Source organism: Emys orbicularis, chromosome 20, assembly GCF_028017835.1.
Source record: "Emys orbicularis isolate rEmyOrb1 chromosome 20, rEmyOrb1.hap1, whole genome shotgun sequence".
Taxonomy (NCBI): domain Eukaryota; kingdom Metazoa; phylum Chordata; order Testudines; family Emydidae; genus Emys; species Emys orbicularis.
This window is the reverse complement of record NC_088702.1, coordinates 6,608,806-6,622,587: the sequence shown is the minus strand read 5'-3', so window position 1 is coordinate 6,622,587 and position 13,782 is coordinate 6,608,806. Positions and strand designations below refer to the sequence as shown.

At 45.6% G+C, this 13,782-nt stretch overlaps 1 protein-coding gene across 1 annotated transcript; it reads right to left on the bottom strand.

The window, feature by feature from the left end:
* Positions 1–3,806: 3,806 nt before the first annotated feature.
* Positions 3,807–6,708, bottom strand: LOC135892620 (uncharacterized). Its single transcript, XM_065420417.1, has 5 exons — positions 6,672–6,708; positions 6,095–6,427; positions 5,241–5,552; positions 4,817–4,875; positions 3,807–3,872 (listed from the first exon to the last, which is right to left on the bottom strand). The coding sequence occupies exons 1-5, from the start codon at positions 6,706–6,708 to the stop codon at positions 3,807–3,809; spliced, it is 807 nt and encodes a 268-aa protein (XP_065276489.1).
* Positions 6,709–13,782: the final 7,074 nt, after the last annotated feature.

Genomic DNA, 13,782 nt, shown 5'->3' with positions numbered 1-13,782 from the left:
AAGAAAGAAAGAAAGAGAGTTAAAATTGGTTAAAGGAATCAAATACATACAACAATTGCAAAGTTCTTGGTTCAGGCTTGTAGCGGTGATGAAATAAACTACTGGCTTAAGTCAAGTCTCTGGTTGCTTCCAAATCATTGGATGGTCCTCAGTCTCTTGGTTAGAAATAATGCTCCCATTAGTATAAGTCCATAGTCCAGAGGCTTGAGCAGGAAAGAGGCAAAATGGAGGTGTTTGCAGTGCCTTTTATAGCTTCTGCCACGTGGAGGGAAATCCATTGTTTCAAACAAAGCCCTCAGCACAGGGAGTGGAAAATTACAGGTAAAAGATGGAGTTTGGAGTCACATGGGCAAGTCACACGTCCCTGCATGATTCCGCTTAGTCACAAAAGAAGCCACAGAACGTTCACAGGACAGTCCATGTGAGTTAAGTGTCCTTTTGATGAGCTACTTAACTTGAATAGTTCCTTCACAATGTGCTGGCTAAACATCTTGTTGGTGTTTCCCAGAAGCAAACACATTAGAAATACAGGCATAGAGCCAATACTCATAACTTCAGATACAAAAATGATACATGTATGCAAATAGCATCATCATATTCAGCGAACCATAACCTTTCCATAGACATCTTACATGCAGCATTTCGTACAAGCTTTGTTGCAATTATGTAACAGTGGTAGCAACAATGATCAACATGGTCATAGTTTAATGAGATAACGTCACAGTATATTTCTGTAAAGGACCACCAGATGATCTAGTCTGACCTCATGCATATCACAAAGCACCAACACCATCCAGCAATGCTCACACTAAACTCAGCACCCAGGGCAAAAGACAACAGCCGAGGACAAAAGAGAAATCTCCACCATTGATATAGGGTTTTCAAATTCTTATAACGCAAAAGCTGCTCTAATACAAATAATTAATTATAACACCAGATTTTTCCTTTTTATATTTCAGACTGAATATGCGACTCTGACGTACAAGAACAGAAATGCTCCTCTGTGACTGATGCAGTCTCACAAAAGTGGTTTATATTTATTAAAACAAGAGATGCAAAAAGAAAGAACGAAAGAGAAAGCGAGAGAAATACGGAAAGTCTCATGTTTGTAATGTGCTATGATGTGATGTGAGTTTGCTTGAAATACAACCACTTCCATGGTCATTTCTCTGATCCATAGTCTGGGCTGACACCTCCCTTCTTGCAAAAAGCCACGTGGGGTCATTTGTGAATTGCCTGCAGGCTGGTCAGGCATTGGCTAGACCTCTCATCTCAAACATGGCACTGCCCGCACCATGGCACCTGTCATAGAATTCACTCACCGCTAGGGCGCCTCCTTCTGGCTGCTCATGGGATTAGCCCCTTCCAGCTCCGACACCCCCTTCCGTCATCTCGGTCTTGCTGCAGCTCCAATCGCTCTCCTGGACTCTGCACTTTCCTCTTCCTGGCTTGGCTACTCCCTCTTCAGTCCTTGGCCCTCTGGCCAGGTCACTGGGTGTTTTCCCCCTGCCAGGCTATCAAAGTGCCACAGAACAAACTGTCCCAGGTCATCACCAAACCCACTGCCCTGACTGTGCCACTTCCCCAGTGGCTGGTAGGGGAACCTGGGCCTGTCCTCGACTCCTGGTTCCAGCTCAGGGATCCTTGAGTCAGCAGCTAAGGTCTGCAATGTCCTGCCTTGCTGGGGCTTCCCTGAGTCTTTTCCTCCTCCACCTCTCTCAGGCTTTCGCTCCACCACCCTCCTAGGTAAATCCTTCCTTCAGGGCCTGGGCCTGGGTCCTCAGGGTTTCTCCTCTGCCCCGAGCTTCCTCGCTGCAGCCCTTCTCTGCTGCCGGGTTCCTGGCTTTATACCAGCCCCACCTGCTCCTGCTCAGCTGGGCTCCATCATCGTTCAGGGGTTACTTAGGCCACCTAGTTCCCCTCAGCTGGAGCCTATCCCTTTAATTGGGCCCTTCTCAGCCTCATTAACCCCTTCTAGTCTAGTGGGGGTGAACACCCCATCACACCCCCTATCACCAGGACGGGCATTTGCTGCTGATTGAGGGTGATGGAGTCACCTGCTCAGTTTGTTAAGCTATATCCTGCACCGGAGGAGGTTTCCCGTCCAAGCACTGACCCTCTGCAGAGGGAGCCCAGCCCAAGGCCGGTCGCGCTGTGGCTTTGGGGTCTGTACTTAGATCAGAATCAGGCCTGTGTTTTCACTTGTGGTGAGCCACAGGGCTGGTTTAGCAGCCAGTAACAGAACATGGATGTTAAGGGTCAGACTATAACACCTGTACCCACACGGGTGAGAAGTTACGGATGTGAGCAGTCCCTAGAACTTCAGTGGGACCCCTGCTGTGACTAACGTCTCCCCAATGGGAGTGAGAGGTTCATCGCCTGGCCCCAAATGAAATACAAAGTGCCCCCTACTCCTCTCAGTGACCCCTGTAAAACCAGAGGAACACCACTGCCATCAGCAGAGTTCCTCTGGGTGTGCACCAGTGTCAGGGAGAGCAGAATCTGGCCCAAAGACTGTAAGAATGAGTCTGGAGTAGAGCAGAGGTTCTCAAACTGTGGTTCGTGGACCATCAGTGGTCCGCGAGCTCCATTCAGGTGGTCCACGGATAGGTCTTTCTAAGGTGCGCGCCTGGGTGGCTGCACACAAGAATGAAAGGCTACTAATTAGGTGCCTGGACCCTGGGGAAGACGCACATGTAAGGTGAGGTGGTGGCCTTGGGGGGAATAGGGGGTAGGTGGGAGGGGGCAGTGGGCACTGGGGTGAGAAGAGGGGGTGGGGGAATTTGGGACACGCAAGGCTGCGGCGGCCAGAGAAAGAGGCGACTTTCCCCAGCTCCTGGGCTGCGGCTGCCAGGGAGAGACGGCCCTGCTTCCCAGCCTCAGCTCTGTGGCTGCTGTGGCAGGGGAGAGACCCCCCACTCCTTCCCAGCCCCAGCTCGGGGGCTGCTGCAGCGGGGGAGAGAGGGCACATCCATCGCATTAGAAAGGTAAGACTACTGATATTAAAATATGAGTTGTGTACTTTTATTTGTAGAACAAAAAACGTTAATTATTATTAAGGTTTTTTTTTATATATAGCGCTTTTATCCAAAGCGCTTTACAATAGTTAGCTAACAGTACAAACAACATTTGGAAAGATCATTAAGTGGTCCGCCGAGACCCTCAGCAATTTTCAAGTGGTCCGCGGAAAAAAAAAGTTTGAGACCCACTGGAGTAGAGTATGCTGAGCTTTGTGCATCTCAGCTGCTAGAGAAAGGAACGGAAACATGCGGGAGGAGGGGGTGTATTTTTTAATGACCAACATTTAGAATTACAGCTTCAAAACGAGGAGTTAGTATCAAACCAGGCAGCATGTGAAGGCTCTGTGGCTGGGGGAGCCCCTCCCATTGATAAAGCATTGTTACTGTGAGAAGGTAGACGGGTGTTGGCCCGAGGCCCTGTGGATCGAGCCCTTCAGGAAAAGTAGCAGTCTCCCTCCAGGACTGGGATGCGGAGATAGCCTGACCTCACACAGCTCCGTCCAGACACAGTTTCCCAAGATCTCTCTCACCATCAAGAGTCTGGTTCTTTTTGTGACTTCCTGCTCTGTATAGGCTGGATGGACGAGTAGGTTAATTTTCAGTTACATTTTGGAACTGAGCCACATGCAGCAGCAGTAAGAAGCAGTAAAACCAACCAACAGCTATTACAGAAAGTCCACACCTTACAGGATGGTCCTGTCATTGAGCTCGGCAGTGAAACAGCTGTGAGTGTCCAGGCTTGGATCCCCGTGTGGGCTACGATTTCCCCCTTTCCCCTTTCACTGGTCACTGCTCCCTGCTCTGGTTGGGATTCCTTGAATCAACCTCCAGTTGGGCATAAGCGGTTTGACCCTGTTTGACAACATTTAGAAACATTAGACACCTCCCTCCAAGGTTAATTAGCCAAACTTTGATACAGTTGGACACAACAATCAGTTACATTTACAAACAGATTGTTAAGCTTTATTTAAAATCCCTCTGTCCAAACAGTGCACGTCATTAGCACTGAAATGATCATGGGAATCTTGCTTTAAAAGTCCAGCAGTTGACTGAAAAGGGAGTTTAGGACTGACACAGTTTTTCCATGTACCCAATAACTCCTCTGGGTCTGCGGCTTTCGCTCTTTTGCTGAATTTCCATATAAGCCAGAAAAGGCCAAATCCAGGCTTAGCAGAATTACTGGGGCATTGGAACCATCAGCATCCTAAATTCACTCATTTTGAAGGCCCAGTCAATGGCTCATTAGAGGAAATTAAAGTTTTTCTTCACCCCTTACAGCTGTTTTCTGATCAATTTATACCCAGGCCCAGATTATCCTGCCACTTCAATGGGAGTTGTGCATTTACAACTGATGGGCTAACCAGGCCTCTGCTGTGTAATTTACATCACTGGTCACATCCCAACTCAATTCGCCCAGAGATTCCCATGGGAGTTTCACCAGCTTATCTGAGGCAGAAGTTTGCCCTGTGCGATAACGCAAACGATGAATGGTAGAAATAGTGTGTTCAGCCATCAGATGTAATAGCAGTTCCAAGCACCGAGCCTGGCTGAATACAGCACTCGTCTCTATGGAAGAGCTGCTTCGTTACAGGAGTGTTGGAAGGAATAAATGTTCAGTCAGGACAAAGAGAAGGGATGGTAGAGCTGTTTTCAAATTTTGTGATTTTCTGAGAAATCAGCCCCACTATTAACAGGGCTGCTGCTACGTCTCCACACCCGGGACAGACTATAGAGTGTTGATTACCTGGATTAGAACAGCAATGACTCCAGGCCTGGCTCAGAGACACCATCAATACCACCAAGAAAATTGCCACTGCATAGCGCAGCGTCTGCGGCACACACTCGCTGGAATGGGCTGTGGAGGAAGCCGACACCAGTGGACTGTGAGGAGCTGAGAGAATCTTTTTTGCACCTTTTCATTAAATCCTTGGGTTTTAATTCCCCTCTCCCCAGTACTTATTATTTAATTCTTTACAGTGCTTTATAGGTACAATCTGGGTGAAAGCTGCTCTAGAAATCCGAGCTACATTGTCTTGCGGGCCCTCTATTGTCTCAGTTTAGCTTTCCCAAATTCTCCACAAATCTGCCTATTTTTAAATAAGACATAAAATATTCCAGCTTTCTGAAACGGAAAATTACATAGAAGCAGCTCTAATTGTGGCCATTTTAAAAGTATTTTACAACTGAGTCTCCATTGGCCTCAAATATCATATCACTCACCTTCAATATACCTGGCAATTTTCTTCACACTCTTGCCAGATGAGTTGAATTTAACATCACAGGTGAAATTCTTCCCACTGGTCCAGGTGGCCACGGGGACACTGATGCGATTTATGAACACCAAGGAGCCATCCTTTGCTTTCAGCGAACGCGTCAGCCCCTGTTCCTGCAGATCCCCAGAAATACTCCAGGAAATTTGGACTGGGTTGGAAACTCCATGGACCACACAAGCCAGATCAGCCGTCCCGGGGGAGAGGAGGCTGTGGGGAGATGGAGCCAGAGGCAGCACCCAACTGCTGGTGGTGTAACTGTCTGCAGAATAAAGCAGAGAGTTCAGTGTGACGCTCAGCTGAGCTGCAGTTTGATTCAGGGGGTTACTCCTACAAGATGAAAGTAGCTCAAAGGATAAATGTGTTGTGCAATAGGAAAATATGAAGAAACTGACAAATGAAATTAAATCCAGCCCAAACTAAACACATATTTGCACTTAGCAGAAGGGAAACTGTGCTATCTTAGAAACTGATGCAGTCCTAGGAACATTTCCCAATTTCGTGTCATTTGAACATGCCTCTTAGGTTAAAAATATTCCCAGCATGTGCCCTGAACAGGAATATGACAGAAAATCTTCAAGAGTTCATTTTCACTAATTTCATATTTTATTTGTGCAAAATATATTTTTCTGTTCTTTCAGCAACCAAAGTTTACTTGCTTTTTTTGGATTCAGACAGTCTGTCTTCTAACAATTCAATCTTTGATAAACAATCACAGCAGCTTTTTACATTTTAACGTGCACATGAACTATGTCTGCATTGTCATTCCATTTCATTTCTAACCATCCAGTTCTGTTTCCTTACCTCCAACAATCAGGGTCGATCCGTTGCCAAAAGTCAAGAAGATGATGTACGAATCGGTACAGTAATAAACCCCAGAGTCATTCCGTTGGGCATTGTAGATTGCCAGTGTCAAGTTGTGTCCTTCCAATATGCAAGCAACTTTATTTACATTTTGATTATCTGAGCAGCTCTTAATTAACATGGGGGCCTCGCCTTCTCGTCTCCTGTACCACTGAGCTGTCACACCTCCTGCTAATAATTGTTCTTTGGAAGAGCACTGGATCTTTGCTGTATCATTAATGTTCACAAACAGGAACGGCTGAAGTTGGTGCAAAAATAACTGCACTCGTACCACTGTAGGAAGAAAAGAGGTTGTGTTATTAGAGTCATTTTTCAGCAGGTCACAATCTGCCTTAAATAAACTGGATTGTTCAGAATTAAACCAAATGCAATCAGATTACATTGTGCAAAAGTAAATGGAAGAGCATCTAAACTGTAGCAGAACTGTCCTAAGCTACCAGACACCATGAATGTCTTATTGAAAAGGCTCCTTTTTCAATTCTAAAGCTTAAGGATACGACTACAGCAAAAGCTTTACCCATGAAAGACCAAAGCAGATATTTGGTGAACAGCATGATCGTTACAAACAAGATCCTGAAAGATGAAATCTAAAAGCATCTGTCTGGCAAGCGGCTCAAGTGCAAAGGGTTCAACCTCCTGGTCGGAACTGCTGAGGGGGTTGTGCTGTGGTGATAGATGCTTTTCACCGAGGCTTCTTAAAGAACCCTTTGGGGACAATCTATTTCTTGTCGGCTGTTGCTGCATTTGAATCTAATATGGATGTATTAGAACAATTCAGAATAACAAAATAACCATTAGGATGCGGCACAATGTAGAATATGCCTGAGATAGTTCAACAGTGAAGAATGTCTACTGCAGAGACAGCAGGTACCAGGGCTTTCTGACGGGTCAGAAACCTGCAGATGACACTGGCTAAAGGTGCGATTCTGTAGACAGCATTGCACCCTGCTGCCTATTGCAAATGATTTTCCCAAGGGATCAGCACCCACCATTGGGGCCAGATTTTTAAAGAGCCCAGCTCCCGTTTAGGCACTTAACGAATGGCACGATTTTCAACTGTGCTCAGCCGCCAGCAGCCCCCTGGCACACTTACGGCTGGATTCCCAAGAGATCAGGATCCAATGGGCGTCTAATGAGCCGAGCACTTGTAAAAATCTGGCCCTTATTGAGGTGCCTAAGGGTACGTCTATGCTGCAGCTGGCAGGGTAGTTCCCAGCCCGGGTAGACAGACATGCGCCAGCTCTGCTTAAGCTAACGTGCTAAAAATAGCAGTGTGGCCACAGAGACATGGGCGATGGCTCGGGCCAGCTATGCAAGTACATGTCCAGGATTTCGGGAAGAATTGTACTTGGGACGTCAGCCCAAGCTGCCACCTGTGTCGCCGTGGCCACACTGCTATTGTTCAGGGCACTACATTGAGCAGTGACCCTCCCAGCTGCAGTGTAGACGTATCCTGAATGGGAGCTGGGCTCTTCTGGAAGCGTGACCCCTGCTGTGGGTGATGAACAGCTGAGAAACGGGCTTCTCCCTGCGGCCTCAGTATTTTATCCACGGCTGCGCCTTATTGCTTGACAACATGATACTGAACGGTACTTTGGGACCAGATTCTCAGCTTGTGTAAATCAGCATCGCTCCACCGAAGGTCTTCAAATGAATCCTGAACGCTCACAGTGCGGCTCGCTTGAGAAATGAGACCAAGAAATCCCTGTAGCTGGATTTCCAGACCCCAGACCAGCTCAAGCTTTGTCACCTGCCTCCAAACTGTGCAGTTTCTGATCCTGCATTTTGCACACTCCAAACTCCCATTGATTTGAGTGGCATAGTGCTGGGTGCACCAGGAACACAGGGTCTGGCCTTGTTAGCCCAGAGTTTGTGGGGCTGTAAGGTGCTTCGTGGGTGCCCTGCAAACACTTCATGCAGCACAATACACCATGATTAATCCCAGGAGTGGGTGGCTTTGATAATTGTGCATATTCTTTGGCTCCTCTTTATGATAATAATTCCAGGCACATCATGAGTAGATCCCAAAGTGCTTTACAAAGGAGGTCAGTAACCCCATCCCCATTTTACAGATGGGGAAACTGAGGCACAGAGCAGGGAAGTGACTTACCTAAGAGCTGGGAATAGAACCCATGTCTCTGTCCAGTGCTCTATCCACTAGGCAACACTGCACAGTGGATAATTAGTGACTGATCTATTTTTTTCAGTGTCTCTGGTTTGTGCTGTAACATTTACTTTCTTTCACTGCTGAACGGTAAATCCCAGTTTTTGCAGTTATTTCATGGATTGTTCTGCTTCACCTTTGCTCTAACCGTCCCCTGGCTGCAGATGAATTGAGGGGAGCAGTTTACACTTTCTTGGTAACCAAACACAGGGAGTGAGACCTGAAAAAGCAAACAGCCCAAGCACTTTGGTAGCGGAACAAACAAAAGACAAGTGGCAAAAGACGTGGGCTGAAACTGACCACAGCAGCAAGAGCAGCTTTCCGAGTAGTCAGTTCTGATCTATTTTTAAACGATTGGCCCTTTGCAGCAAACACGGCTGTTTGTCCTATCGTCTGTGGTTTTCTGACATCGGTTTTAATTTGTTTTTATAAAACATAATGTAGAAATAAAATCAAAACTATGACAGTCACTTTGTCTTTGTCTTGGCTCTTAATAGACTTGTACAGAAGAAGATCAAGTATAAAAGGAATTTGTATCAGTTAAGTGTGACTGGGGGCAATAATCTTAGGGCATGTTTGAAAATTTGTCCAGCGACTTTGATGTCTAACTCCCACTGATTTTGCAAACCTCCCTAGGCACCTAGCTGGAGCTTCAAGCACCTAAATATCTCGAAATCTGGTTGTCAAGGTCTTAGATACCATTGAAAGTCAGCAGGACTTAGATTACCACTTGGTAACCTAAATCAGTTTTGAAAAATCACCTGGCTCCATAGTTATTCAGGATTTCTGCTATAGCCAGGCCTACAATTTTATCATGGCAATTGACAATAAATTTCAGGCAGAGGTACAGGAAAACAACCACAGGAAAAGGAGGAAGCAGGGAGCACGTGGAGGGTTGGACAGCAAAGACCACCCTGCACTCACACTGCAGTGGTACCTCCTGCCCCGTTGGGCTGGGTCTGGCTCCCAGCATTGGCATCTAGCCCACAGGATCACAGTGCTACTCAGGTTTGGTTCCTCTGCCGCTCTATAGATGGAAACGGAGGGACAGATGTGCCAAACCAGAGTAGGGCTCTGATCACATAGGTCAATTTGCAAGACCCGTGGCTAGGAGCCAGGCCCAGCCTCACCTACCAGGAGCAGCCACTGCAAGGGTCATGGACTTTCCTCAGATTCATGGTCACCGTGAACACCATGCCAAAATGATAGCCTGCATTCTAGCTAAGCTGATTTGCCTGGCCCACAGGATCTTTGCATGGGATGATGCCAATGCACTTGTACAAAGCACATCTATGGCACTAGGCCCCCAGTTCAGCAAAGCTCTGTTAATCTCGCTGTGTACTTTTTTATCCTCACCGCCCTGCAGCAGAGTAGGGAGGAATTGTCCCCATTTTACAGCTGGGGAATGAAGGCCCAGAGAGACTTGGGGTAACATGTTCAAAAGCCCCTAAGTGATTGGGAGGCAAAGTCCCACTTTCAACAGGGACTAAGGCTTGAAAGTCACTGGGATGTAAGTGACCGGCCCTCGGTCACACACGGAGCCTGTGGCAGAGCAGGGGTTTGACCCCGAGTGCCTAGCTAGCACCTTGACAACCGCATATATGGCCTGAAGATCAGCTTGAGATAACAGGAGAGTGGGTTCAGCAGAGGATCTGGCCCTGATTTGCAGTAGGATTGTATTGGGGATGAGGTTTAAAAGGGCAATTTGGATGCTCAATGTACCCGAGGAACCAAATTCCTGATGGAGGTTTGCAACTCTCAGCCTTAATTTCCAGGTAAAGACAAGCTGCAGAGAGAACCGTATTCCAGATTACGTGGGTGAAAACTGTTTAGAAGGGATGGATTTAGAATCTCTTAGGGGGCATTTCACTTTGTTCTCTCTCTAAGCAATTTTGCACATTACACTATGGAACATGCATTATGCACATATCTGAAATAAGTGTCCTAAAAGTTGATTTTGCTCCAAATTTTCCCAAGTGGGGTGACTCCATCATACTTTCATATTTTAACCCCATCAATTCCTTCGTCAGTGAGCCCCCACCTCCAGTCCTTTCCTTAATCTACAGTAATAACTAAACACAAAAGCCAAGTTTTATGTTTGCTAATTTCCCCACTTCCAGGGTGCCCAATGAACCTGTTTGTTGGTTTACGCCATCCTTTGCTTAAATCATGTAATATACCTCTTGGTGACTTATGTTCACAGCATACAAATAGAAACACCAAATACTCATGCTGGAAGGTTGCAACCTAACACGACTTTTATTCTTCAAATCCAGAATGATAAGAAAAAGTAACCAAAACCAGAGAGAGACAAAGCAGGCTGCTCCTTAAAAGAGAGTTGCACAACTCACCACAACTTGTTCTAGACTGGCTTTTTCCAGACTGACTGCTGCTAGACCCAGATTGCACACCTCCCCACAGACAGCAAGCAGGACCAGGAAACCACCCTGAAATTTAAAGTTATAAATCACAATTTTAACAGTTTTCATACACCACAATGAGAGAGTTTATTGCCATTTTATTGATGCTAATACCATCTGACCTTATAAATCCCTGAAGCACAGAAAACATTCCACCTGAATTGCAGTAAAAATAATTGGATGCCTATAAGAAGACTAACATAAATATTCCACCTGAGACACACACCATGCTGTTATCCAATCTAAGCTTGAATTTCTTCTCTAAAAGATTTTAGAGGCAAAGGAATATTCCCCCCCCCCTCCCGTTTTGCTCAAGATTTTCAAAGGGGTTATCAATATATCTTGGCCCTCTTGTTTTGTCATGCATGTTGCCCCACAGATCTTTAAGAGGAAACAGAACATTTTCCTCTCCACGTGACAAAGTCTTTCATCAAGAGATCCATTCGCTAGCAGGCGCTGTGAGACAGACAGACATCACCTATTCATTTCTGTAGAAAGGCACAAGATGTCCCACCAAATAGTTGGGATGATGCTAGTCTGTCTGCACAGTGAGTATTTTAGCCTGATTTATTTCATGCTTATTTTCCACCATACTAAAAACTATTAACTTTCTGCACAAGGACCTTTTGCTATTCAAAAAAGTGCTAATATCTACCTGCTGAGAGAGGAATTCACATATTTTAGTTCATCAGTTGAAATCTGAAGAGAGGTGATGAAATATTTTACATTAAAACAACCTGAATGCCAGATACTAACACCTTGACAATATTCAATATGCATCCGAAGAAGTGGGTTGTAGCCCACGAAAGCTTATGCTCTAATAAATTTGTTAGTCTCTAAGGTGCCACAAGTACTCCTGTTACCTTGACAATAGTTTCTGGTTAATATTCTGGATTGGGGTGAAAAATCTACTTTTCCTTCATGCTGATGCATTACATTCTACATTTCTGCAGAATGATCAAAAGGAGAATTTGAAATACAAGTTGCTAAAAGACTCTCCCATGTACAATTTAGTTAAAAGTTTGTTACCACTGATTTGGTTAAGCTTGAGTGGGAATGCGCAGCCTGGTGAATAGGGCAGGGAGCTGGAAGTCTGTACCCCTCGGTTCTAAACGCCGAGGTTTGTTTTTGTTGTTACTTTACATTAATTCCAGCACAGGCTACATGAAACCTAACAAAAATATTGGCTAGCAATGGAGAAAAGTTAAAATGAAACTTTAACGGAGAAATACCTTTTTGTTATTCTTTGATCACCTGCTCTGTGCAGTGTATTGCAAAAGCCCAGGCTTGTCCAGTGCTCACTGTATTAACACACTCCTTTCTTCCCTTGTATAGTGGCTGCCTCGGAGGAAGCGATACAAATCCTGCAAAGCCCAGCCCAGGTGTGGCTGACATCTGGACAGACCGCACAGCTGGACTGTAGCCATTCACTAAAAGTACGGAGAGTTCTGTGGTACAAGGAACATCCGAGTTTACAATGGATTTATGAGAGTTCTCCGCGTCAACCTTCAAATGGAAAATACTTGAGTAAAGTGGACATTCCGGCAAACACGTTTTCTCTGACTATAAGTAACGTACAAAGAAATGACTCTGGAGTGTATTACTGTGGCCTTGCTGTATATCTACATCCCAACTTCGGGAATGGGACCAGGCTGATTGTCACAGGTGAGTTTCCAATGGGCCAAAATAATGACATCGCAATGCTAGGTCGTGAGTGATTGCCATTTCAGCGTTAAGCCTTAGGTATTTGTGAGAAAAGGCACCATGTTCCAGGCAGTGACCCAGGACATGGGGTGGGGAATTAGGAGACCTGGGTTTTGTCCCTGAATCACTGGGCCCTTAGGGTGAGATTTGCAAAACACCCGGACCCAACAGCTCCCATTTAGATGTTTACAGAAATGGCAGATTTTAAAAATGCTCCAACCAAAAACCAGCTTTTGAACATCTGGAATATTTGGAAAATCGAACCTTTTATTTCTCTGCCTCTCCAATTCCTCATCTCTATAGCGGGGATAATGACTCTCCTGCGTGAAAGCACTTTGAGATCTATGGATGAAAAGCCCCGTGTCAGTGCTAGGTGTTATTTCCCTGCCTTCTAGTTGGTATGTTACATTAGAAATCAGATTTGATAGTCTGAAACTGCCTGAGCCTAGGACTTGGGGTATGTTCCACCTGTCCTGCTATCCTATTAAGACTTTAATATTAATCAGGTTCTTTTCCAGGCTTCTCCAAGCTTCATGAAATGATTCCACCCACGTGTTCATACAGGGGGATATTCATTGCCTCAAGCAGCACAGTAAGAACAGCACATAATAATTCAATGTACGACTAGTGATATCTATATATTTTTGATCCACACTGGTTGCAATTATTCCAAAGAGTGCACATAAAAAGGAAGGCAAGGAATTATTTCAGGCACTACTAGCAGTTGTAACTCAGACTAATGAGATGAACGTAATAGGAAAATGTAGCCCGACTGTTATGTCTAAGTAAGAATGGTTCCTCTATCAGGCTTTTTATAGTAGATCTCAAAGCGCCTTGCAAAGGTGACTAAATATCATATGTAAGTAAGTATCATTTCCCTAATTTTACGGTTGGAGAAACTGAGGCACAGCCAGGGGGAAGTGAACTTGTCTCCAAGGTCACATAGCAAGGCAGGGCTGGGCATAGATCTCAGGCCTCCTGACTCCCAGTCTGGTGTCCTCCCCACCAGACTGACCAGCTCTTCTGTTGCATTTTGTACTGAACCAAACGTGCTGTTGGCACTCAGCAAATAATCCAGGATGGTCATATCAGGACAAACGTCCGAGCAGTGACGGATCAGGGGAGTCCCCAAAAGTGGATACCCCAGCGTGTAAAACACTGACAACTGGAACAGACAACGCATTAGACATTTAAAACATTCTGCACTGGCTGGGGTAAGGGTAGGAGCTGGGTATGGACTAGCTCAGCTACCGGTAAACTCTCTTTCCGATCTCTCCTGTGACTCAACTCTCTTTTAGATGCCTCCAAGCCGAGACTGTCCATCCTGGTGCCCTCCGCCC

Excerpts from the sequence above, each read along its gene's own strand:
- LOC135892620 (XM_065420417.1), bottom strand. The coding sequence starts at position 6,708 with ATGCTGTTCACCAAATATCTGCTTTGGTCTTTCATGG. Across the intron at positions 5,553-6,094 it reads ATCGACCCTGATTGTTGGAG|ACAGTTACACCACCAGCAGT; the intron begins GTAAGGAAACAG and ends TTTATTCTGCAG. Across the intron at positions 3,873-4,816 it reads CAGTGGCAATTTTCTTGGTG|GGTCAAACCGCTTATGCCCA; the intron begins GTATTGATGGTG and ends GTTGTCAAACAG.